This window comes from Dunckerocampus dactyliophorus, chromosome 2 (genome assembly GCF_027744805.1).
Source record: "Dunckerocampus dactyliophorus isolate RoL2022-P2 chromosome 2, RoL_Ddac_1.1, whole genome shotgun sequence".
Classification (NCBI taxonomy): domain Eukaryota; kingdom Metazoa; phylum Chordata; class Actinopteri; order Syngnathiformes; family Syngnathidae; genus Dunckerocampus; species Dunckerocampus dactyliophorus.
The window spans coordinates 12,133,316-12,156,988 of record NC_072820.1 but is presented as its reverse complement, the minus strand read 5'-3'; the positions used below and the strand labels follow the sequence as shown (position 1 = coordinate 12,156,988).

The following is a 23,673-nucleotide window of genomic DNA, read 5'->3' as shown; positions in this document are numbered from 1 at the left end:
AAGATGGCTGCACTTCCTCATTGGAATAAAACTCAGAAGTCTGGAATTGTAAAATTAAAACCATATGGATGATTTATTTCAATAAAACGACAGCATTTATATGCTTTTAATTCAATAATACCTAATTTCTCGCCAATTTGTTTTACAAAGCAAACATGAACAAAAAGTTCTGTACACCAGTAAGCTGGATTCTTGCTGTAACAGTACAGTAACTACACGATTCATACTGGATGTCCCGTCAAAACGTCTCTGTCTCAGCACAGTTGTACAATATGTACAGTACTACTTGATGCATACTGCATGTTACAGCGCTTTGTAACATTTTCTTAGACGCCTCAGCGCAGTTTTACAATATGTACAGTATTCCTCCTCCTGTGAGAGACGCTCCACGCAAAACACACGACTATGAAGCTATCGCTTTCTGTGCCTGAGGTCTACTCACAAAGAGTATCAGACAAAAAACCCTCAACAAAAATCATAATGTGATCTACGTATGACATATGAGTGCATAAGGCTGCTTTATATGAATTCTGGAGTGTATGATGAAGACTCCAAGAGAAGATAGAAGCACTGCTGCAGTCTGCATGGTGACCAGCTGCAGCAAGCTTTCCTGATCCACGATTGGCTGAGGACCACGCCACCTTCATCCAGGAGAGGGCGGCAGGCAGAGCTTTGTTCTTGAATGTACTACCCAACCTCACTGACCTGGGGCTTGCAGTGAAACTTGTGTTTTAGTTGGTGTAAATATCTACGTGCCGACTCCTGGAGGAGGATGACTGGGATGGAGAAGTGATATGAAATGCTCAGAGCTCCTAAGGGGCCTGAGCAGGAGTGGCGGGCTCTGGGTGGTGAATGGACATCACGCCGGAAGACTTAAATTTGGGCAGGTGGAGGCCAAATTTGTTCTCCACTCCTGCGAAGGTGGCGGCGGCCAGACGGTAGCCTCCGACGTGATCAGCGTTGATGGGAGGAAGCTCCGAGATGCGGGACTTGGGAGTAGGATCGGATCCTGAAGGACGACTACACAGGGGCAGCACATGAACAAGGCCATGTTTGATTTTCTAGTTACATAAAACCATAAATGTGTTAGCTGGATTAAAAAAAAAATAATAATAACTTACTGTCCTCCGAAGTCAACATAGAACCACCTCTGTAAGAGTTCATATGTCACTAGAGTCACGCCAAACTGTGGAGAGGACCGGCACATACGAGCTACAAGGCAAAAGACACTCTTTGTATCACATACATTTTTTAAATGTTTGTTATTGAGCACAAATACAACAACACACCTCCTGCTCCCTTCCACAGAGCTCTGAATCCTTCCTCCCGCATGATCTTCCTGAAGCAATCGATGACGCCCGAGTAGGTGGTCTGTCCCGCCCGGGCTGCCACTTGCAGACGAGTCTTGATCACGTCAGCGGGTGTCACCAGCGAGGCTGCAGGGATACCTGGGAAATAGAGCCACAAGAGATGATTACCAAGTCATTCATCCACATTGAATCCAACTAAGTGTTAACATAAAGAATTCAGTAGAAATGCACAGTCATAGACAACCACAATGTGTCTTGGGAGACATCTGGATTGAAGTGAACTCAATAAAAACAGCTGATTCATGTCAGGATGTTGTTAAATTAAAGTTTCACCAAACCCTCCCATCTTTTGACCAAAAACCGAAAATCCAGATTGATGCCAATCGGATACAAATATCATTGAACCTACAGTGGAACCTAACCGAAATGGACGCTAACCAAACCAATTTTTCTCATAAGAAATAACGTTAATAATAAACTTATGTCAATCTAAAACAAAAGGGTGTCTGTGTTGATCTCACTGGCACATCGTGTCTTTGGGAACGTCTTCAATGGCATAAAAAGGTAACCTTAAATGTTCACTTATCCCTTTCATTTGTCATTTACAGGCATTTAGAATTGTTTTATGCATGTAAAACTGTAACTGTAAAACTATGAAAACGTCTTTTGTGTTAATATTTTTGAGAGTCAAATGCTGATGACATCATAGACTGGCGACGTGACGTAGCTGACTTCCGGTTCTGGTAGTCATTTTGCTAGCTAGCTAATGGAGGTTGACAAGGAAGGACGTTTTGATAAAAAAAATACATTAAGAAGACAGTTGGACTCACGCAGTGTATTAATAACACGACAAGAGGCGTGGAGAATGTATGCAAACCGAGGTAAAAATTGTGGCGTACATTTTCGACGTTAATCAAAAAATAGGCTAACTGGGGCGGATGCTAACCAAGGTTCCATATTTACTGCCAGATGTTTTTTTAAAAAAGGTTTGGGCTGCCTGAATAACAAAGCAAGAATAGCTACATAGTTATCTGCTCAAAATGCACAATTTTGGCTGACTTTGGACGAGAGGCAGGGTACAACCTGGACTGGTCATCAGCCAATCGCAGGGCACATATGGACAACCATTTACACTCACAATCATACCTATGGACAATTTAGTCGCTAATTAACCTAACATGCATATTTTTGGAATGTGGGAGGAAGCCGGAGTACTTGGAGAAAACCCACACAAGCACAGGGTTACCAACCCAGATCCTCCACATCTCCTGACTGTGCGGCCTGCTTGCTAACAATACTGTACTGCTTGTATGTCAGGGAAAAATATGTTCAAACAAATTTAAAAATGTTGTTTAAGCCTCTGTATTTACTACATAGGTGAGCAAGATCTTGGTGGAAAGCTTGTGATGAGTACAAAACTGTAGTTACATCAAAAGCCAAAAGACGGTAGATGACATTAAGCTCCCTGCTCATGTGTATGGAGTTTTTCCATTGGAGAAGCACATGGATAGGCTCAAACTGATAACAACTGTGTCAGTAAACAAGAGTTTACAGATGTAAACACAGTTCTATGAATGAAAATGAACCTGTAATCCAAGGGTTGTAGTCACGTGGTTACAGGTTCCCTGAAATGAAATAGAACAGTTGTTGCCTTGACGTTTGCTGAAATATCATGACATGAACACATGATTTGAAAGCCTTGTGAAAGCGGACGTTGGGCTTTGTTAAGAAGCTACATGTACTGACGACCATGAATGCAAAAAGGAGCTTATGTTGGGATAGAGCGACAAATATACAGTACATAATGCCACGCATTAATTTCGCTAGTCCTTGATTGTTTGTATGACATCAGGATTTGACGAATTAAATTTTTATTCGGCATCCAACATGTCATGTTTTGATAAAAAGCACTTAAAACGCTGTTTGTCTGGTCTCCTCTTTTAGATAAAGACATTTTACCATCTTTGCTTTATACATGATTCACAACATTATACGCTTTTCTGTGCCCACTTGTGGCCAAAATAGTGGACAACAGGTTTTAATAAATGAATCAAGTGTTTAACTAATTAAATCTATGACTTCTCTGAATTGTAGCCTGATGTTACCTGCAATGGCTCCAGCAGTGAGAAGCTGCAAGGGGCCGAGCCGACCTTGCTCGTCAGCCATCGCGGACTTGAGGTGGGCGTAGGCGGGGAAATAGATGGCGGAGAAGGGAATGTCTCTCAGGAAACAAGCCTTTGCTCCCTAGAAACATGCAATCAAGTATGGGTTTAAGAGGCACCAAAGACTGAATATGAGGCTGACATGTTACCTTGTAGAGACCAAAGAAGCCCAAGTCTCGCACCACACTGAGTGCGCTCACTCGAGGTCCCGTAGTAATCTCGCCTGCCACCTGCAGGCGAATCTTCACTATCTCTAGAGGGTTGGTAAAAATCACCTGGGAACCTCCAGCCTTTATGAACAAGGAGAAGAAGTTACCGTTAGGGCCTGCCCCACCCTCCTCCGTGCATGAAGGAGGAGAGAGGAGGAACAGAAGCCCCACGCTCAGTCATCAATAAACATGAAGGAAGCGAGGTCTGCAGTGGAGGAACGAGTCAGAAAAGAAAAAGCAGTGGCTCAGTAATTTGGAGGTACTTCGAAAAAGTGACTGAAATGCAGAAGTCCTACAATCTTTTTCAACACATTAAAACTTGGCACAAACTCCAGTACAAGTCTGAAGCTGCCACAACACAAATCTCACTGCTTGGTTCTTTTTCCTGTTGCGTTTCTCATGAAAGGAAAAGTGCAAAGTGGTGTGCTATTCCTAAAGGGGTGTCCCCCCTCCGACCCCAGCGAGCTTTACAGTTGCAATTATTTAGCATAAGAAGCTCTACCACAAATGTACAAACAAGTCAGACAGACATTTGCTAAGCCTGATGCAGTTGACAGGTTGGTGCTCCTGGCACAAAATCTCGAAAGGAATAAGGACAACAATAAGGACAATATGCACACATATTTGGCTTTGGCTTTGTCTAAACACTAAACTAAATATTGAGTAATGACCTCCTGCAACTTCCAATAGGTTGACAAGCTCGTCGTGTGTTTGTTCATAGCTCATGATTGGCTCTTACCACATAAAGAGGTGGCGGGTCCTCACAGACTCGTGCGTGCCACAATGTGCCATTTTATATACACCAGTGCGGCTTATACAGTATATGTACAGATCTGTTTTTTCCTCTAAATTTAGAAGGGGGTGGCTTATACACCGGAACTTACAGTATGTATGAAAAACCGTGATAGAGTGAAGTCACAAAACTCAAACTGCGAAGTGGCGAGAGACGACTGATACTCACACAGCCACCAGCCAGAATCTCTGCGACCAAAGGAATAGAATTGTCCTTGTCCGTGAACTTGTCTCGTACAAAGTCATTCACCTGTGAAGCACAAGCACAAAGAAAGTCGGTGTGATTGTCTAGTTTTTCTGATGCTATGTTATTGGGCGTTCATGGAGGGGAGGAACTTACAGTGAGTTTGATAGCCTTCTCAGGTGCCACACCAATGAGCTGAGGAACCAGACCTGTGGGGCATCATAGGTGAATGTGTAACAGGAGTAATACATGCGGTCTATTATATCACGGACATGTTTGTTTTATCTATGGCAGATGGGATCAAGAAGTGAACAGTTCAAGTTAGGAAGCAGGTGGACTTTCATGCAGCATACCTCTGTAGAAGCCAAAGAATCCTTCATAGCGAAGCACCTTCTTAGCACAGTCAAAGCTGTTCTTGTACATCAGCTCCCCCACAAAAGAACCTGTGGACCTCTGGTTCTGCATTCGGGTCTTCACCAAGTCGATAGGGTACACAGCTGTTGCTCCCGTGGCTTCGCAAAGATGCACAAGTTCGGACTGAAGAGTCTTTCTTTATAGTATGCTGTATTGTTGGCTTACAGGGTAAAAAAAAAAAAAGAAAAGACTTCTTGCACTTACCTCCAGCAATGGAGCCCAAAGTAAACCTGTATGCAGATTCTGCAACTTGAAGCCAAATGGGTCTAGAACTGTCCCCATGAGTCTGATGGAGGAAGCAAAATTGGACCAGAAGATGATATTGTTATAGGCCTCTGCCCTGATAGACAGTGCAACATAATTAATTGCTGGATGCATCATGCAACAGAACAATTAATCATTTTCACCCGAATGGGAAAAAAGTCAGAAAAAGACAGGTCACCTTATATTTGGGGTGTAGAGATTTGGGGTCATCTTATATTCTGGTCAAGACGGTGGCGGCCGCACTGCATGTGCAGGTTTTTTTTTATTTTTTATATAGAACATGTGGTCACTAGATGTGTGTAATTACATACATTACGACTGACAACACTGCTGTGACAGACCGCAGTTTACACAGCCTGCAGAGCAGACGTGGCATCTGTAAAGATGAAGTTTGCGCTAGAGAATGCGAACTAAATGTTTGTAAATTTCCCTTCAACACTGACCTGAAAAGAATTAGGGATTAGAAAAAGGGACTGTATGCAACTGACTCCAATTTACCACCTCTGGCTAGCATATGTTACCAATACTGGTTTAAAAGAACAGATTGTACAAAAAATGTGTTTATATTTTTCCCTATTACAAATTCATCTGCATAACATTTTTTATAAATTTTCGTTCGGCACAAATAAAATAACTGTCTGTCACTCAAAACTGTTAGTATTCAAGTTTATGTCCGTGGCAGGTACTCACACAAAAGCAGTATGCTGTCAAAGCAGTTATATTTTATACGTATTGGACACTAATATTTTATTTTAATTAAGAACCTACATTTATAAGTATAAAAGAACACCAATATGTACTACAGATAATAACATCCCCTCAATAAATGCTGTTCCCTAAAGAGATGCCCATTGTTGAGTAAATAAAAGGACCCGGCTGCAATATGAGGAAATATGGTCTGTGTGTGTGTGTGTATACATTGTAAAAGAGAGAATGTGTTACCTGTTTTTGGGTTTCAGCCAGGTTATAAGGAAGACTGCCCTCTTCTAATGGCGCTATTCTCTCAATGTCAGCCAGGTTCAGGCGCCTGACAAACAGTACAAAACCCACTGCTGAGAGCGGCCATGTCTGACATTGATCATACAGTATTCACTGAAAAGTGCTGCTTCAACTGTTTTCTTTACATAGGTGTGGTAAATGAGGAAAGATTGGTTTTCAACAGCATGACAGTTTTCTTTTTGCAGAAAAAAAAAAGTCTTCCTGTTGCCTATCAGAGATGATAACCATGTTTAAACTGATAAAAGACGTGTTGCACTGACCCCAGTTGTTTATTTTTAAAGATATACAAGTGTGTTTACCCTGAGGGGGAGTGCAGTCCTGATAACTGGTAGAGGATGTCAATTTCCATTGGCGTGATTTGACCAAACTTGTTGGCTGCATGAACAAACTCCTCTGCGTGAGGCCAGATAAGATAAAATTGTAAACAGATTTCCGATGAAAGATTCCACATGGTTGCAAATAGACAAGTAAACACAAACTGCGCATACCTTTGGTGACCAGTGTGTCATTCCATGAACCAGCCAGTGTACTGTAGATCTTGCGTATCAGTTCCATGTTGTTAAGCAGGGAGTTAAAGGCGTTGAAGTAAGAGAAGCTGACTAAGTGAGAGGTGCTGCCTCCTGCTGCCTGCAAGGAGAAAGACATGCATATATACATTAAATAATAAATACACAATTATTATCAGCAAGAGTGCAACTGCACAAGTCTTGCTAATACTGAGCTGCGTTATGCTAATGACACACATGTGAGGAGAATGGAGTTATATGACTGATGTGGTAAAAATAAAAAGTTGTTTCGCTCTGTGGCCTTAGAGCGCTTTAATACACAAAAAACTCACTGAGACAAGGTTCTCCTCCACAAAGGGGGTGAGCATGTGGTGCCTAATGGTGGCCATAATGTCACTGAAGTCCAAGGCGGAGATGACGCCATTCTTGCCTTTGTCCTTCTGGGCAAAAGCCTGCCGTGCGTGTTCCAACTGCAGCTCCTACAAGAACATGACACCACACAGAAGGGGGTAAAAATATAGCGGCAACACAAGTTTTAACCTTAGATATCCTAGGGATGTGCATTTTGTGCCACTTTTTTTCCCCAAACATTTTGGTTGTATTTAATGAAAATAAGTCAAATTTGCCAAAGGATGTTCTTTAAATTATTAGGTAGGTATTGTAAGTTAGTAAATGGCAAATAAAAATCAACACATTTATTCTGAACAACAAAAAGTGTCCATTTAAAATGCATTTTGTTTACGTTACATTTATCTAAACATAAACTACTCCAATCTTTATGTTAAGATTTCAATTTGGACTAAAGTAAAGTGAATTTCCACTAAGGAGGATTCCTTATTTATAATGGAATATTTTCATAGTTAGAGCATAAAAACCTGTTTACAACCTCCTAAATACAATTCTAACATTATTAGAATGTTGAAGACATGAACTAACAGTACAGTACCATTACTGATACCTACAGGCTAGTGTAGAATACTACGTCACTGTCTTTGCGTTTTCTGAATCCCTGATATTTATATTTTAATTCATTTAGCCATTTATATGCTTAAAATGCTTAATTTAGGCAAAACATATGTAAACATATGTAACGTGTAATTTTTTCACTATTAAAAGCATGCAGAAAAATTTCACACCTTTACTGTTTTCTGCAAGGGTGCCTTGCTACTACAATCGTAAGTTTTTTTTATTATACAAAAACAATAGATTTATGTAAACATACTGGCCTTTAAAGGGTTAACACCCCCAAAACATAATTATCTATTTCTAATTATATAATAATCTGACACGTATACTGTATTTCAGGCTGAGGAAGAGGTGTGGATTCCAGTCACGCGACTCAAGTCAAACTCCAGTCAGAATTTTGATGACTTTGGAAATCGACTTGGCAATGTCATCAAAGACTTGCATCTCGACTTGGACTTTGACATCCATGACTCGGACTTAGGTCTGATATTGATATATATTGATAAATATCTGATATTTTCAGTGTAGTATTAGTATTAGTCGTGTTACTAGTATTTAAAGAACTTCTTAAGGGTGAAGTAGGTGCGTCTTCCAGCCTTCCAGATAAAAGCAGTGGCAAAAATGAGTGTGTTTGTGTAAGCAACAATACCTGTAGAAACTGGGTGAACTCGAGGTAGTTGAGACGTTTCTTGCGGTCGCGCCCAAAATGCAGATGGATGAACTCACAGTCCCAGTTGAAGGGAATGTGATGGTGCACTGTGGTCTGGCTGAAAATATCTCGCACATTCTCTGAAGCATAAATACATGCATAAAAAAATGAATCTAAAGTCACAGTAGCACAAAGCATCGTGTTTGGATTTTGGCAAGAAAGCGGAAACAGTTAAGTCCATCCATGTGCAATGAGTCAAAAAGAGAAATAATGGAGTTTATAATTGGGACATTCCATTTCAGCAGTGGCTTGCATGAAAACACGTAAAGGTGCTCCCATGACAGAGAACACAAACACACTGGACACGAGTTGTGAACCAGTGCAAGCTTCTCACAGTTTAATGTCTTTTTGGATCAACTGCAATCACATGACTGCAGCCTTAAGCCGGGCCACAAAAACAACAATGGAACATACCAAAGGAAATGTCTCCAGTTCCAGTCTTGTCAAATAGCTGGAAGGCAACAATGAAGAGAGCGTCAGGTGCACACAACACGGATTCAAAGGCCAGAAACTCCTGGAATGAGATCAGCCTGCCAAAGACGTTGGAGAAAAATAATTATACATAATTAATTACATGTCACACACTCAAACAGTACAGCAGTAAACTTAAACTTAAGCAAAGATAAGAGCTTGTGGAAACAAATTAAATCCACCTGTATCTTGGAGTGCTGATTAATTAATTACATTATAACAACTACTTAAATAGACTGTGTGTTATTTCTGCATGTATGATTGCATGCATACCAAGTGTTCTATCTTATCTATACAACATAGTAGTAGCAAGTGCTTATCAGGGGAACCTCAATAAACACCACTTAGCGATGCTTAAGACTGTGCGGGCACACACCCATCCTTCGTCGTGTCGGCCACAGCAGCCAGCAGCTGTACGGTTTTGGGGTTGTGGTGAATCTGTGTTTGCAGGCCGAGATACTTCTGGACAAAGTCTGCTGGGGTCATGAACCTGTCTCCATCCTTGTCCACTTCGCTGGCATACTAAGTGGGAAACAGACAGGTATAATGAAGTGATAGGAGGTCTGTTAGATTACTTTCCTTCTGGTCCAGTCACCAAACAAACATTCACGTAACTTTTAAATGTTGTGTGCACTATTACATAACCATGTTAATCTGTCTCATGAGCGTCACTTTACATGACGTGTTATCAACAGCCTCGGTAATCCCCGCAGTTTTCCTTTGCAACACTCTGAATGTCCACGTTTGTTTCACAAACCCAGGTAAGGAGGAGTTAACAGAAGCTGTTTGAAAAATGGCAGGCGCTTGAAGGTGACTGGACGAATGTTCTGTTGGTCACATTAATACAAACAAGCACAAGGGTAAAATGCATCATGACAAGCAGTCAGTGAAGATGCAAAGTATTGATTGCTCTTCTTTTAATACATGAATACTCCCCCTCCCTTTTGGATATGTTGAACTGTGCAAATAATACCACATGATATTCATTAATGTAAGTTGTTAAGCCTCTCTGAAACAAATAAACCATACCATAAATGTCTAGTTCTGATAAAACTGCTGCTCTGACAGCATCAACACTAATCTTAACATCGCTTCTCCATTTATGTAACATATTGATCAGAGTAGAAAAACTATTTTTTCCACTAAAACACAGTCTGAGAAAAACAGGGAGTGAAATGTCTACATGCTAGCTAACAAGTGCCACCAAATGACTTCTCCTCAAGGCAGTCAGAGATTTTCTTCCTGTCACACATACCTGGAAAGATGCAGCCATGTGAAAAGAAAGTGTGTCAAATTTTTGGGCAAGGGTTTAGCATAAAAACGCTACTCCTGTAGCTCCTGTTATGACTACTTTTGCAGGATTTGTGTAAAAGATGGCATGTAAAAAACCCTGACTGTATCGTAACAACAGTTGTCGGCGTGAAACTTAGCGGTGGACCTACAAGACGACATTCCTGATTCACTTGAATGCAAATGGCAATAAACTTGATCCTGTTTATTACCGTGGGTAGATGTTTCACTATAGAACTGTGCCAGCTTTCTTATCAAAACTATTAAGAGTGCAAAAGCATCACCTGCTGCACGACGACAAATTCTGAAGATGTGGCGTGACATGTCTGACCAACACTCACCCGACAAATGTTTTTTACGGCTTCAGCTTGTGTGCTATTTTGACCTATGTGTGTTCGAACACCAAGAGCAGCGTTGTCATGCAAGTGTTACACACTGGCCATACAGAGAACAGGAGAGCAAGGTAAAGGTTAACCACTCACTGTGATAACCCAGTACAGTTTATGTTCTTACAAGGAGTGCAATCCTGAAGTAACGTCTCTGATTTGTAATACTTATGATCAGCGGTGTGATCCAGAGCGTACAAGGCTACATACTTCCTTGTTTGTGCTCGTAAAGCTCACAACACCACTTTCAGATTTTAACCTCACATTGGCAGTTGGAAAAAAACATAAAACACACAAGCTTTACCAATCACGCAACTTATGAATGACTATTTTGTGTCAAATTTAGGTTATTAAGAGTTTCATTTCCCACATAAAGCAAAGCAGCAGCTGGTTCTTGGTGTTTAACTGTGTCTAACAGTGTAATTTAAACCTTGTGACACAACCTTCCCAGATCACCCAGCATGCCAAATCAGACTGGGGTACTCACTTTACACAGATACAACTTTTAAAATGAAATGTGTGAAATGCTCACCTTCTGGAAGATTGTTTTCAGCTCACTTGGATCCCCACGTTTGGTAGATTGCACCTAAAAAAGAACAGGTTGTTAAAGTTGGTTTAGGATAAGGGGTTGTTTGCACATCCCTCCTCCATTGACTTCTATGGCAAATTCATGTGTCCTTTAAAATTGCTGTAGGACAGATGAGCAGCTGCCAGCTACGTGTACGTTTATCCACGTAAAACTAAAGTGGTATCCAACAGAAGAAGAGTGACAGCTGTCATAAATAGACCACAAAGGATTCCACGTCGAACATTTACACCAAACCCCAGCAACGACAAGCTAACAAGCTAACACAAAACTCCTCACACGAAAAGGACGCGAACCGTTACAAGGTCAAAAAAAAAAAACACTCGCATGAAATTAAATAAAGTGAGTAAAAAGGGGAAAGACGTGGGCTGTAGTCGGAAAGAAAGTATGGAATAATGACAGCTGGGTAGCATTACGAAGCTATCCCCAAGCTTATTGGTCGTTTCATCAAGGCCAGCAGCCGCCGGGCGTCAGCTAGCCCCAGTGATGCTACAAGCTCCGAGCAGCACGACGGCCTTCCTGGCGACCGCCATGCCGGTGTAGAAATACATACACTCGCGTCGGCTGTTCCCACTCATTTAAACGCGCAAAACACCAACGGGAAAGACAAAGTAAGCGTTGAAAATCACTAAGAGAACGATGCCGAAGTCACCTTGACCGCCATGCTGGTTTGACGTCACGTACAGTGGGCTAGAGGGAGGGAGGAGGAAGGCAGAGTGGTAGACAGCATCGCCACGGTTCACGCCCACGGGTGAAATGGAGTTCAACAGTGAGGAACCACAAAAAAAGTCGAAAGTATTTATCCATAAGTTATCAAAAAAAACATTAATGCGTGGTGTTGCTCTCCCAAGACAATGACTTCAGACATGCACTCACATGATCACCTTGATTCCATCCACTTTATCTATTTAATAACGAAATCACTGTTATTGCAACCTTTACTACAGATATTTCATTAAGATAAATATGCAATGAAAGCTAATACTTGGCCAGTGTGCCAAATGGTGATGTTGCAATGTGTCATGTGACTGCTGTGGGCGGTACCACGTGATCAGTAATGGCGTTCTCCAGTTCTTCCCGACTGTTAACGAGATCAGGTAGGCGACTTAAACCAGTCGCACACGCACCCCGAAAACCACACGTGTAAAACCACTGTCTTACAAGGACTGTAAGATGTTTGATGTTTGTAACTAGAACTTGGCTAGTTTGTTACTTTTACTTTCGCTCCCTGAGCCCAGACGAGAGTGTCCGGGTCTGTCTAAGCATTGAAAAACATATATCAGAGGTTATGTTATTGTGCGGAGCTTGATGGCGACTAAAACAGTTTCTATCATGTGTAGCTGCTTTAAGCAAACTATTAGCTGGGAACAATAACACCATAAGTAATTCGTGTGACTATTTATGCTTTGCAGCTACCTTATAATTCAAATGTAACTGTTTCCTTTGTTATTGCAACGAGTATAGCATTTTAAGTGAATGTATTCGTCGTGATTTTGTATTTTGTCAGCATTACAGTAATTTCGCGTAATACATCAATACACTCAATACTGTTTTCTTACTCCTTTTTGTACAATTTTACTACACTTGTATGCATAATACATATGGTTATTTTACACACAAATCAAGTTTAAGCTGCTAGCACAACTACTTAAGTAGAATACAATACTGTACTGTACAAAATCAGACCCTCTCTCCCGCTCTCTCTCTCTATCTCTCTCTGAGTCATGCAGCTATGATATTAATATTCATAAACCAAGAAAACTACATATTTGCACACTCATTTATTTGCATACATTTGTATCCAATGATAATTATATTGACATGAGCGACATTATTTTATTAGAATGTTAGCATATTTTGTATTTACACGTGCACGTAGGACTGAAAATAAACAAGAGAAAAAAAAACAGAATGAGTGTTTGCACCATGGACTCACGCTTTAACATTGATTGAGCGCCCCACTTGGTCTGTTTCACAACTCAACACCACATATGGCAATAAAAGGTATTTAATGTTGTGTGGGCAAGAAGACGTTTTAAGTAAAATTTTTCCTTTAAGTTATACCCATAATCTCTGTGTATTGTAGTATTGGCAAGCAGGTTATGGGTTGCTTTGCTATAAGATCTCAGTATCAGTATAAAGAGGTTCGTATCATCCAAAGGCTGTTTGTTGTCCCTTCCTGCAGTACTCGTTGGTCTTCTTCGAAGAGGATGCTGTCTTGAACCCTGCAGGTTCTCCCCAACGCCACCGTGTCAGCAACATCGCCGCTTCTTCTGGAGAAAGTGGAAAAACTCCCACTTTCACAGTGTAGTTCGCCCTGCTACTGTCAGGCCTGCCTATGCAGTACCAAAGGTAGAGATTTACAAATTTGCTTATTCATTTTTGAATAATGCGACCAGACTCTTTGAATTGATTTTTTCAATTCAAAATGCTCTGCGTGTGGTTTCTTCCTGTGTCAATAGTGTTTTTTTTCAGTTTTGTTACATGGCACCTGTTTCTTGCTGCTTTGAATACTGCAAAGATAATTGTAATTTGAATGTCTTTAAGGTTAGATTTGACATTATCTACTTAATTCATAGTAAGCAGCAAATAACCAGGCAGATTATACTCCTTTTAGAATTGACCTTAGAACATGAGTGACTGTAAATCAATACAGCAATTCATTGACATTCACATGACTGTTTCCTCATAGGTCATTCATATTTAATATGCATTCTGCACAACAATGTGAACCACTGTTCTCTCTCCTATCTGTCTTATAAGCACATTGTGCGCCCAGATTACGTCGGCACTGGACTGGTCCCGGAATGGCCTGACTACATAGAAATAAAAAACACAGAGCAGATCGAAGGCCTTGCCAGAGCCTGCCAGCTAGCTCGACATGTGCTGCTACTAGCCGGACGCAGTTTGAAAGTAAGCACAGACTCAGGCACACCAGCTTAGTTTGTTATAAACAAACGAGCAGAACACAAAGTGGGATGTTTGTTTTTTTAGGTTGGTATGACAACGGATGAAATAGACTTCATTGTACATCAGGAGATTATCCGGCACAACGCCTACCCCTCCCCTCTCAAATACGGGGGTTTCCCAAAATCGGTTTGTACGTCTGTGAACAACGTGGTGTGTCATGGCATACCTGACAGGTAAATATCACCAAAATGTGATGCTGTGCTTCAATTCGCAACATCTCACAGCATGTTTCTGCATTGTACATCAATATTTGTAACAGTGTTTTACCGTTATAATATTGGCTGGTGAGGGTTCGTGTGTATGAGATAAGATTTGAAGTCCAGAATGAATTCTGTTAACAGCATTCATCCTTTATTAATATGCCTTGCAGTCGGCCACTTCAAGATGGCGACATTATCAACATTGATGTCACTGTAAGTTGATGGATGAACTGACATGCGGATATCTGCAAGGATGCCAGTGCGATCACTTGCATCAACCTACATTCGGCCTGTTCCCACTTAGGTGTATTTGGATGGTTACCATGGTGACACATCGGAAACCTTCTTAGTCGGCCAGGTGGATGAGGTTGGGCGGCGACTGGTTAAAACAGCGAGGCGCTGCCGAGATGAAGCTATCGCTGCCTGCAAGCCGGGTGCACAGCTTTGTGTTATTGGGAACACTGTTAGGTACACACACTCACACACACACACACACACGTATTTACTGTAAATTCTCCAATTAAGTGCAGTCTTTTATAGTGGCCAGGTGCATGGTCTATAAGAGCAAATTACTGCTGGGGTCTCTGGGGCAACCTACTGATGTAGTTTTTTCACTCCACAAAATGGCATTTGCTGCATTGGAAACATTATGATGTTCACCATCCAACAGCTTTATCTACCTTTACATGTGATATAAAATGTGGGTTGAGCTACTCTGCTTTTGGTGTGAAACTCATGCCTGTTCCACTTATAGTTTACATCAGCGGTATCAATGCTGGCTGAGCAATTTGCTCGTGTGTGCAATATACTTTCTTAACAAATGACCATGGAGTTTTGTTTTAATTTCCACTTTCTCATGCCCTCCAAATCATTATTAAAGGTAAAAAAAAAATGAAGCCAGTATGTATGATGCGTTTTAAAATTTCTAAAAGAACAAACTCTCTCCAATTGTCGCTTTTTCCAATTAATGCCCAGTTCTCTTTGACGTTCAAGTAAATGAACAGCCCAGCTATAATTGGAGCATTTCTGGTAATATACAGGTACAACACCGTGCTTATGTGTGATGTAATGCAACTAATATGATTGTGCTGCGCTGCAGTGAAATAGCTCAAGCCAATGGATTCCAAGTGTGTCCTTATTTCATTGGACACGGTATCGGCTCCTACTTTCATTGCCATCCTGAAATCTGGCACCATGGTAAGACCTTGTTTTGTGCTTTATGTTTGTATTCATTTTTCAACACTCCCTTTGTCTTAATTTTTAGCAAATGACAATGACATGACCATGGATGAAGGCATGGCTTTCACAATAGGTGAGTTCAATATCAATTTGATGTTCTGGTGAAGGTGTCAAGTGTGAGTTTGGGTTGATCATGTCTGCTCCCTTGGCAGAACCCATACTGATGGAGGGGTCTACAGAGTTTAAAATATTAAAAGATAAGTGGACAGCGGTGTCTGCAGACGACAAAAGGTCGGTGCTGGTTTGCCTTTGTAACATGCTCTATGTCATTAAAAGTAAATTCCAGTCAATACAACCGGCAGTGTATTTGCATTCATGCAGGTCGGCTCAGTTTGAACACACGGTGGTTATCACAGCTGATGGAGTGGAAATTCTCACCGAATTGCCAGAAGAGAATAATCAGTGACCTGAAGAGATTTAACTGTGAACTGTTTACCTGTTAAAACTTGAATTGTTACGCATCAGGACAAATGTGCAATTCCCACCTGTAAGACACACTTGAATACATCATATTTCACATTTCAAATTAATTTGTTCCACCCTTTGCAGCAGACTTTTTAAAATCAGCCTTTAAAATGTAGCAGTTTTACAGTTGACTTATGTGGTTAGTTTATAACAGCACAACTCTCTTGTGAATAAACCTCTATAAGCAAGTTTTTAATAAAACTACACCTCTCCACTTTATTCATTTATTGTACTGTTATTTTGTATGTAACATGCACCATACATTAAGTCTAAATCAATTTGTTCCTATTTTTTTAAAAGCTACACCCCCATTTTCTGAAATAGTGTCTGGGGACATTTATTTACTCAACTACAGAGAGTACAAAGCATTACTTAAAGAAAGGCATTTATTCTGTTTGTGTGTTCTTTTGATTGTTGTGTAACTCATCTACCTAAAGCTACCTACAGGTATGTATGCGTTTTTTTTTTTCTTCAAATAAACATAAGAACACCACCACAAGCTAGCATATGTTACCAGTAATGGTTTAAAAGAACAAATTGTCAAAAAAAAAAAAATGTCTTTTTCACAATTACGAATTAAACTGCATAAAAATTGGTGTTGTTTGGCCGGGGGTACGCTGACTGGACACTCACGGCTGTCTGCTTTTCATGTAGATTTTGTAATGCATACACACACACACACACAAAAGCATTCTTAGAGAAGGGATCAACAATTTGTCATTCTGTTGTTATGGTAGGCTACACATTCAATGATAGATAATGTTAATAGCTAAATGTTGTCAAATCACTATCATTAGCCGACAACAAACATAGCTACTGTACCTGCGTGTTATGTAGTGCGCAGTTTACGTGGTCAGAGCAGAAAAGGGGAATATAATGCTTGCAGTACATTGAAAAGTTAGCGCAGCTGCCTACACGATCTGTGACATACAGCAGTTTTAAGTTTGTCATCTATTTGAGATGATGCATTTAAATGTTTAAGTGGACCTGGCAATTAATTGAAGCTTGGCAGCTATAAAAACATAGGCTATTTGAGGATACTCGGGAATAGTTTTTCACTGCAAGGCAACAATGGGTTTTTGATTGTTTTTTTTTTAAGAATCATTTTGTGGTACTGTACCTTTGCTTTTAATTGGCAGGGGTGTCCTGTTTAGTGGTCTACGGACAGTACTGGTGGACCAGCCTAGACATCAGGCATGCAATAATATTTTTGCAATGCTTTTACACACGTTGCTGCATTAATCAGGCAATGTTTTAAAGACAGGATGCAGTTAGTGCTTTCATTGACTCCTGTAGCTCTGAACTGAACAAAAAATGTCTTTGTAGGTCAACAAGTTCATCTGTACTGTTTGTGTTATTCTACTACATTGGTTTAAAAGTGAAATACATTTTGTGATTCTGGGGGGAACCCTTCAGCAAAATATTTTGTTTCTAGATAGGGCTGCGAGATATGGACCAAAACTCATATCCCAATATTTAGGTTGAATATCGATAAACGATATACCGTATATCCCGATATTTTCCCGATATTTTTTCCACAAAGTGAGCTTAAACAAGTTTAGCCAAATATGCGTGCAAAGTTGTTTTCTTAAAATAAAAAAAAATATTATGAAAAAATAGCAGCTAAAATAAAATAATAGATTCTCTTTTTGAAATAAATTAAAACGTTAAAAAAAAAAACTTTAACCTTCTTTATAACAAACCTTTCTATGCTCAAATCCTCAGCTGATACCTAACGCACAAAAGAACAAAATATGAAATAAAGTGCCCCGTTGTAGAGGAAATTTTTAAATGTAAGCAGCAACTCAAAAATACTTTACTTTGAACAGTATTATTTTTTTAGGTAAATATTTTTTAAATACATAAACATGTCCCTATTCCTTTAAATATTTTCTGCCAGGAACGCCAACCTATCAACTGCATCAGGCTTTGTCTGTCTTCCTTGTACATCGCGAGTCCATTGTTTTTAGCAGGTTTTTAAATCAGTTTTGTTCCACCCTTGCAACGGGCATATCTTTACCAATGTGATAGGACACCGCTTTAGTAATAGCACACCACTTTGCACTTTTACTGTACTTTTATGAGGAACGCAACAGGAAAAAGAAGCAAACAATGAGCTGTGTTGTGGCAGGAGCTTTGTGGCGTCTCAGCCCGCAGCTAAAAACAAGAGTGTTTCCGCACTTGACAGTCACTTTTCCGAAGTACCTCCAAATTACCGAGACATCGTTTTTTCTTCAGCCGTTGTCGCCTCCTTGTTTACTGAAGACTGAGCGAGGCTTCTGCTCTGCGCCTCCTCGCTCCTCCTTGCAAGCACGGATGATGGCGGGGCAGGAGCTCGCAGACAGTGCAGAGAGATGAGTGAGACAAGCCATGAGTTACAGCGCAAATCCAGTCTATATCGATGTGAACGATATGCTTGTTTTTGATATGTTTTTGATATATATCGATATGTTAATAATAGCGATATATCGCCCAGCCCTATTTCTAGATTGTAAAAATCATCCCAGTTTCCCAAATTTACAACATTTATTCTAAAAATTACAAACAAATTGTGAAACATATATATTTCTTGGTCAAAAGTATTGAGACCTCTAACAATTACACTTACAGAAATTAAAAATGTCAAAAAATAATGACGAGTTAGTCCCGTTCTTGCAGCTATAACGATAATGTATTATATCTGAGCGACTCATGCACGTGTCCACTCATGCAGAAGAACATTTGCAAGGTCAGAGGTCGCCGCTGTTGTGTATCTGTCCTAGTTCATCCCAAAGGTGTTTGATGGGGTTGCTGCTCCCATGAAGATGGAAGCATTTTGGAGCAAAAGATGCAAGAGCAAGATTGTCCAAAAGATGGCAGCATAAACGTGTCTTCAATTACTTACAAGAACTCGTCTCCCACAGTGCAGTGTGACCCTCTTGTCCTCTGGCCTATGGAACAAAGACTTTTCACACCTTGGTTAAATTGTCATTCAGTGCACATTTTATTAACTAGTTTGGTGATACAGGACTCTACAATTTTAAGATTGTGTTCTTTCTTTACCCCTATGGGACATTGTCAGTCTGCACAAGGATAGTACTGCTCAGTTTGGATTGTCACTGTTTTTTTTTTTTTTTTTTTTTTTTTTTTTTTTTTTTTTTACCGACCTAACTATAATCCCACAAGCAGAAAATGACTTTATACTGCTGTAAATTGTGTTGCGCACCACGCGAGACCAGAGCACACACAGGCAGGCCTGTAAGAAGACATGTCAAAGACTATTAATGTTCCTAATTTAATTATAGCATTGTGGTTCTAGTTTGCAATGGTTTTGAGCTCCACTACATCATATATAAATCTGTTCCAAAATTTTTGCCCACGCCATGTCGTAAATAAGGTGCAAATCTATGATGGAAATCCTTTGACATCCTATTGCACTTTGATGCTATCCACATTCTCTTGTGAATTATTCATTTAATGATGATTGTGTAATCATATGTCTTATAGTGAAGACACCTCAGCCTTGAGGGTGTGCAGTTTGGTAACTTCCCGTGCAGGTACTCTCATCAGGGTGTGTGTTATGCCAGTGTTGTGGGTAGGGCAGACAGGATTGAACAAACAAAGGTGAGTCTGTTGCTCATGTCCAGCCAGGAAATGATTCACATGACATGGTTATTTGCCACTTGACATCAAAGATAAAAGACAAACTGCATGTTTGTTGTCATTGTATTCAACCCAGAGGATGGGAATGATATTTTATTTTATGACGCAATATACAGTATCTTTTTAAGCTACTAACGACACATTTGTTAGTGAGTCGGTCCAGCAGTGAATTTAGGAAATTGCAGGCAGAGGAATGGGTCGGGAGGAGTAAAATAGGTAAGCATGTAGGATTTCAGGAGGAGCTGGGAGTGGCAGCATGAGGTGTCAGAGTGTGGTCATGAATTCTGTCTTCATTCCTTTCCAGCATGTTGGGACTCATTCCTAGCCTCCCATCACGCTGCACTTCTTTTTTGTAAAACAATCTTCATTTTCCAAAGCTGCAGAAGTGTTTAGTATGGGTTCTCTAGTTCTTCCACACCATACTCATCCAAGCGTGCTTTGTTTTGTGCACAGAAAACAGCCTTCCTCCGACTGTTCCCACTAAGTTGGTAATACAAATCTCTGCGCAAGTAACAATGTACTCAAGTTGTCATTTAATAGATGCATTTGGAATGACATTGTTAACAATGTTTCTTCCAGTTTTTTCCAGATACCAGGTGCTCATTTGTGTGTTAGTGAGAGTGAAGTTGTGACTTATCACACTTACCTGAGATTCGGCTGAGCAGCGCCTCAGGAATTCCAGGATTCCACGTAAACCTTGGAACACATAGTGAGTTTTAAGATTTGTCTGTGCAGATCCATCTTATTACACATGCAGAAGACTGTGCTTAATGTGACTCATGCAGTCAGCTTCACAGAACAGACTTAGGATGAATCCCAATTATACCCCTTAGTCCTCATCTTACTCCTTACTCCTAGGTTTTGCGTGTTCACAAGAATCAAGTTGTGTCCTCATTTTCTAAGGGGTGTACAGCCTAGAGCAGTGGTGGGCAGACTGCGGCCCCGCGGGCCACATCAGGCCCTTCAAGCATCTTAATACGGCCCACCGGGCATTTCCAAATTCCTTTTTAACATCTAAATTGTTGCCGGCGACATAACTTGCAGTGCTATTGTGGCACGTTTGAGTCAACAAAATAGTCAGATGCAATCTGTAGCCTGGACAAAAAAGTGATCCAAACACCACAACACATGACACACAAAGTAACCAACCTACCGCACCATGTGGGCATACGAAACAATACCCATGCCAAAAAAACACCCGTCTATTCCCGTCGCAAGGCATGTTGGGTAGCTTGTGGTACTCTTGCTCCCAGCATTAAATCGTGTTCGACGCATTTTTGCTTGATTGCAAAATATGGCGAGGAAGTCGTCAGAGAAGTAAACAAGGAGGAGTTAACATACTCTTGATATGCAATGTTCTATTGTTCATAGTTCATATTGTTGTTGCAGCTGGACTACCTAGCATGCCTTGTGGGCATTTGGATATAACAGTTTTAAGTTGCGCGTTGTGTGTAGCGCTTAGTTGTTGTTTATCAAGGAGTTGATTCCTGTGATGCGTTGACTTGCTGTGGATGTGTTGTGTTTTCGTTTCATCGCACCGTGAGAAAGTGTGTCGTTCTGTTCGATGCCACCTATATATAGACCGCCCCTCCGGCCCGCGAATCAAAAAGTTTGCCCACCCCTGGCCTCGAGCATATAAATCTAAATAAAAACTTATAAATGTAACTAATTACACGTAATTATTGATTTTCACAGTAACGCCACTCATGTTTGATTAGATATTCAAATATTTGCTACTTCACATACAGTATGTGCGTATCACTGATGATGCGGTGAGGTTCATGGCTGGTGAGGCACTGACTCCTTTAAAGTTTTTTTAATGTTTTTTTTTATGTTAACGTTGCTATGTTAACGTTGCGGCAGCTTCACCCTCTCTATGGAAGGATGTCAGTGACAAGCACCTTCCAGCTCAAGCACGCCCCCACCCCTCAGGATGACACGAATACTGCAAGTGCCTCCCGTATTACACTTCTATGTATTTTATTGTCTGATTAACAAGAATAATGATGTAACGCTTGAAATTAAATACATTACACGGGCTGTAGAAAGCCATGGTGCATAATCAATGTTTTCGCAACATTTCATTATTGGGAACATGCTGACAAACACCCACGACCCTAGTGAGGACAAGCGGCATAGAAAATGGATGGATGCTGACAAACAGAAAGTGGCAGGCGCCATGATATCCAGCTCAGTGTGCACTCAGACAGTAGGCACTAAGCTGAGAAGGGACACTCGCGGCAGCCACGCTACAGGTTTCTTCCCAGTATTTTATCAGGAAATGTGCAAATTAAACGATTAGGAATTACGAAATGTTAAAAACGATTGTAATCATACAGAAAATACTTTTATAATACAGTTCAATGAACAGAATAATATTTATTTTATGTTATCATTACACGTTTCTCCCCTGACTGCACGTCACTGATTATATATGATATATTGTACAGTATATATACAGTACATAGCCTAATAGCAACTGTTATTGTTTGCAATTGCTAATTAGCCTTCATAAAACATATTTAAAGCACTGATATAGAGCTGTGGTATAGCATATTACAGTATAGAAACGTAGTAGTTGTGCAAGCAAATACTGTACTGGTTGTCAACTTGTCAACTTTAGAAATGCTGAACAACTGAAATAGCTGCAATATGCATGCCAGACCAGTAGTTGGCGATGTTATATGATCCGCCATCATATTTGCAGCCTAAACCAAGGATTTGGCCTACACACATTTTTAGAGATATTCCAGAGTGCAGAAAGAGGCAGATGTCGTGTCCAGCTGTGCCATCCCTTTAGCTATGCTACTAGCATGGCTAAAAATAAACAAGATTCTGCATGTGAATGTAATTGAGCGAGCAGTGGGATATGCCAAGAATTAATATGAACAGGAAAATGTAAGTACATGAAGCAAACAACATACTGTATATTTTATATTTTAGTGTCACAAACTAAAGTTAATCTGCAGGAATGCATGTGTGTGCACCAGAGGTGGACTTTATAAACTGAAGTCACCAGACTACTGGAAGGAGGCTTCCCTCTTCATTGGCACTGACGAGGTAGAGAAAAAACACTTGTTTTTTGACCTCTTGACTATTTTATTGCCTGGAATGCTTTACTCTTCCTTGGAGTGGATCTAATAGTTAGCTTAAAAATGTAGCTCACAGCTTTGATTGATGAGAGAGTTTTCTGTGCCATCATGTTTGTGTAAGATAACGTTGACACTCCTCAACCGCTGGGCTCCAAAGCGTGAAAATTTGGCAAATACGCACCCCGACTGCGTTGCTTGTACGATTATTTTTTCTGACAAACCACATGCTGATGCTGTTATTAAACCCCAATTTCACCCCATAAATCATAAGGACTTGAAATTTCTCTGTCAGCACAAAGCTTTCTACAAAACACCCACCGTAACTTTAGGGTGTTTAGCCGAATCACCACCAAATTTGGTACACACATTCAAGGGCCTAACAAGCACAGGTATGTCAGATTTGAGCAAGATTGAGCGAAAAACATGGCCGCCATCAAGCAAAACATCTTCGCAGGGGCATGTGTGGACAACAAATTGGGAATAAGTAATATGTTTCATGATTGCAAAACCTTGGGGATATCTGTGTTACATGTTAACCTGTTGTCCAAGGCATTTTCAGCACAACCTACAGGGGGTATTATAAATATAATTTACAGTCCTGTAAAGAAATAGGAAAGCCATGTCACATGACTCTGTACAAAGCCTAAGCTTCCCTAAAGATACTGACATAATAAGAAATACAAAAAGTAAAAACAGTGCGTTGACCTTTCTTATTGTAATTGGAGCTGAGAAAAACAGCTGAAAGCGGCCCATTATTAGTGAAAACCTATGGATATTTAAGCTAATGTTACACATTTTTGTTGCCTAAATTAAGCAT

At 40.4% G+C, this 23,673-nt stretch overlaps 3 protein-coding genes across 4 annotated transcripts in view; 2 read left to right on the top strand and 1 right to left on the bottom strand.

The window, feature by feature from the left end:
* Positions 1–46: 46 nt before the first annotated feature.
* Positions 47–12,006, bottom strand: LOC129176972 (electrogenic aspartate/glutamate antiporter SLC25A12, mitochondrial-like). The gene is made up of 18 exons (XM_054767597.1): positions 11,901–12,006; positions 11,195–11,248; positions 9,363–9,508; positions 8,930–9,045; positions 8,456–8,595; positions 7,173–7,319; positions 6,823–6,961; positions 6,634–6,727; positions 6,278–6,362; positions 5,276–5,357; positions 5,011–5,169; positions 4,814–4,866; positions 4,643–4,723; positions 3,622–3,762; positions 3,416–3,554; positions 1,290–1,448; positions 1,122–1,212; positions 47–1,020 (listed from the first exon to the last, which is right to left on the bottom strand). The coding sequence occupies exons 1-18, from the start codon at positions 11,910–11,912 to the stop codon at positions 813–815; spliced, it is 2,046 nt and encodes a 681-aa protein (XP_054623572.1). The 5' UTR covers positions 11,913–12,006; the 3' UTR covers positions 47–812.
* A 277-nt stretch (positions 12,007–12,283) lies between these two features.
* metap1d (methionyl aminopeptidase type 1D (mitochondrial)) lies at positions 12,284–16,748 on the top strand. The gene is made up of 10 exons (XM_054767585.1): positions 12,284–12,345; positions 13,434–13,600; positions 14,012–14,161; positions 14,243–14,391; positions 14,589–14,631; positions 14,723–14,886; positions 15,518–15,615; positions 15,683–15,730; positions 15,810–15,888; positions 15,979–16,748. The coding sequence occupies exons 1-10, from the start codon at positions 12,306–12,308 to the stop codon at positions 16,061–16,063; spliced, it is 1,023 nt and encodes a 340-aa protein (XP_054623560.1). The 5' UTR covers positions 12,284–12,305; the 3' UTR covers positions 16,064–16,748.
* Positions 16,749–22,633: 5,885 nt separating this feature from the next.
* Positions 22,634–23,673, top strand: part of LOC129176622 (integrin alpha-6-like) — a 31,141-nt gene continuing 30,101 nt past the window's right edge. For both annotated transcript variants that reach the window (XM_054766854.1, XM_054766855.1), the window contains exons 1-2: positions 22,634–22,662; positions 22,734–22,824. In XM_054766854.1, the coding sequence (XP_054622829.1) occupies positions 22,634–22,662; positions 22,734–22,824 (120 nt within the window). The remainder of the gene's footprint in view (positions 22,663–22,733; positions 22,825–23,673) is intronic.

Coding starts and splice junctions, on each gene's coding strand:
- LOC129176972 (XM_054767597.1), bottom strand. Junction 6,962..7,172: donor TGGAGGAGAACCTTGTCTCA/GTGAGTTTTTTG, acceptor TTCTCCTTGCAG/GCAGCAGGAGGCAGCACCTC. Junction 1,449..3,415: donor CACTGCTGGAGCCATTGCAG/GTAACATCAGGC, acceptor TCTATTTCCCAG/GTATCCCTGCAGCCTCGCTG.
- metap1d (XM_054767585.1), top strand. CDS start 12,306: ATGGCGTTCTCCAGTTCTTCCCGACTGTTAACGAGATCAG. Junction 12,346..13,433: donor CCGACTGTTAACGAGATCAG/GTAGGCGACTTA, acceptor CCCTTCCTGCAG/TACTCGTTGGTCTTCTTCGA. Junction 15,731..15,809: donor AGGCATGGCTTTCACAATAG/GTGAGTTCAATA, acceptor CTCCCTTGGCAG/AACCCATACTGATGGAGGGG.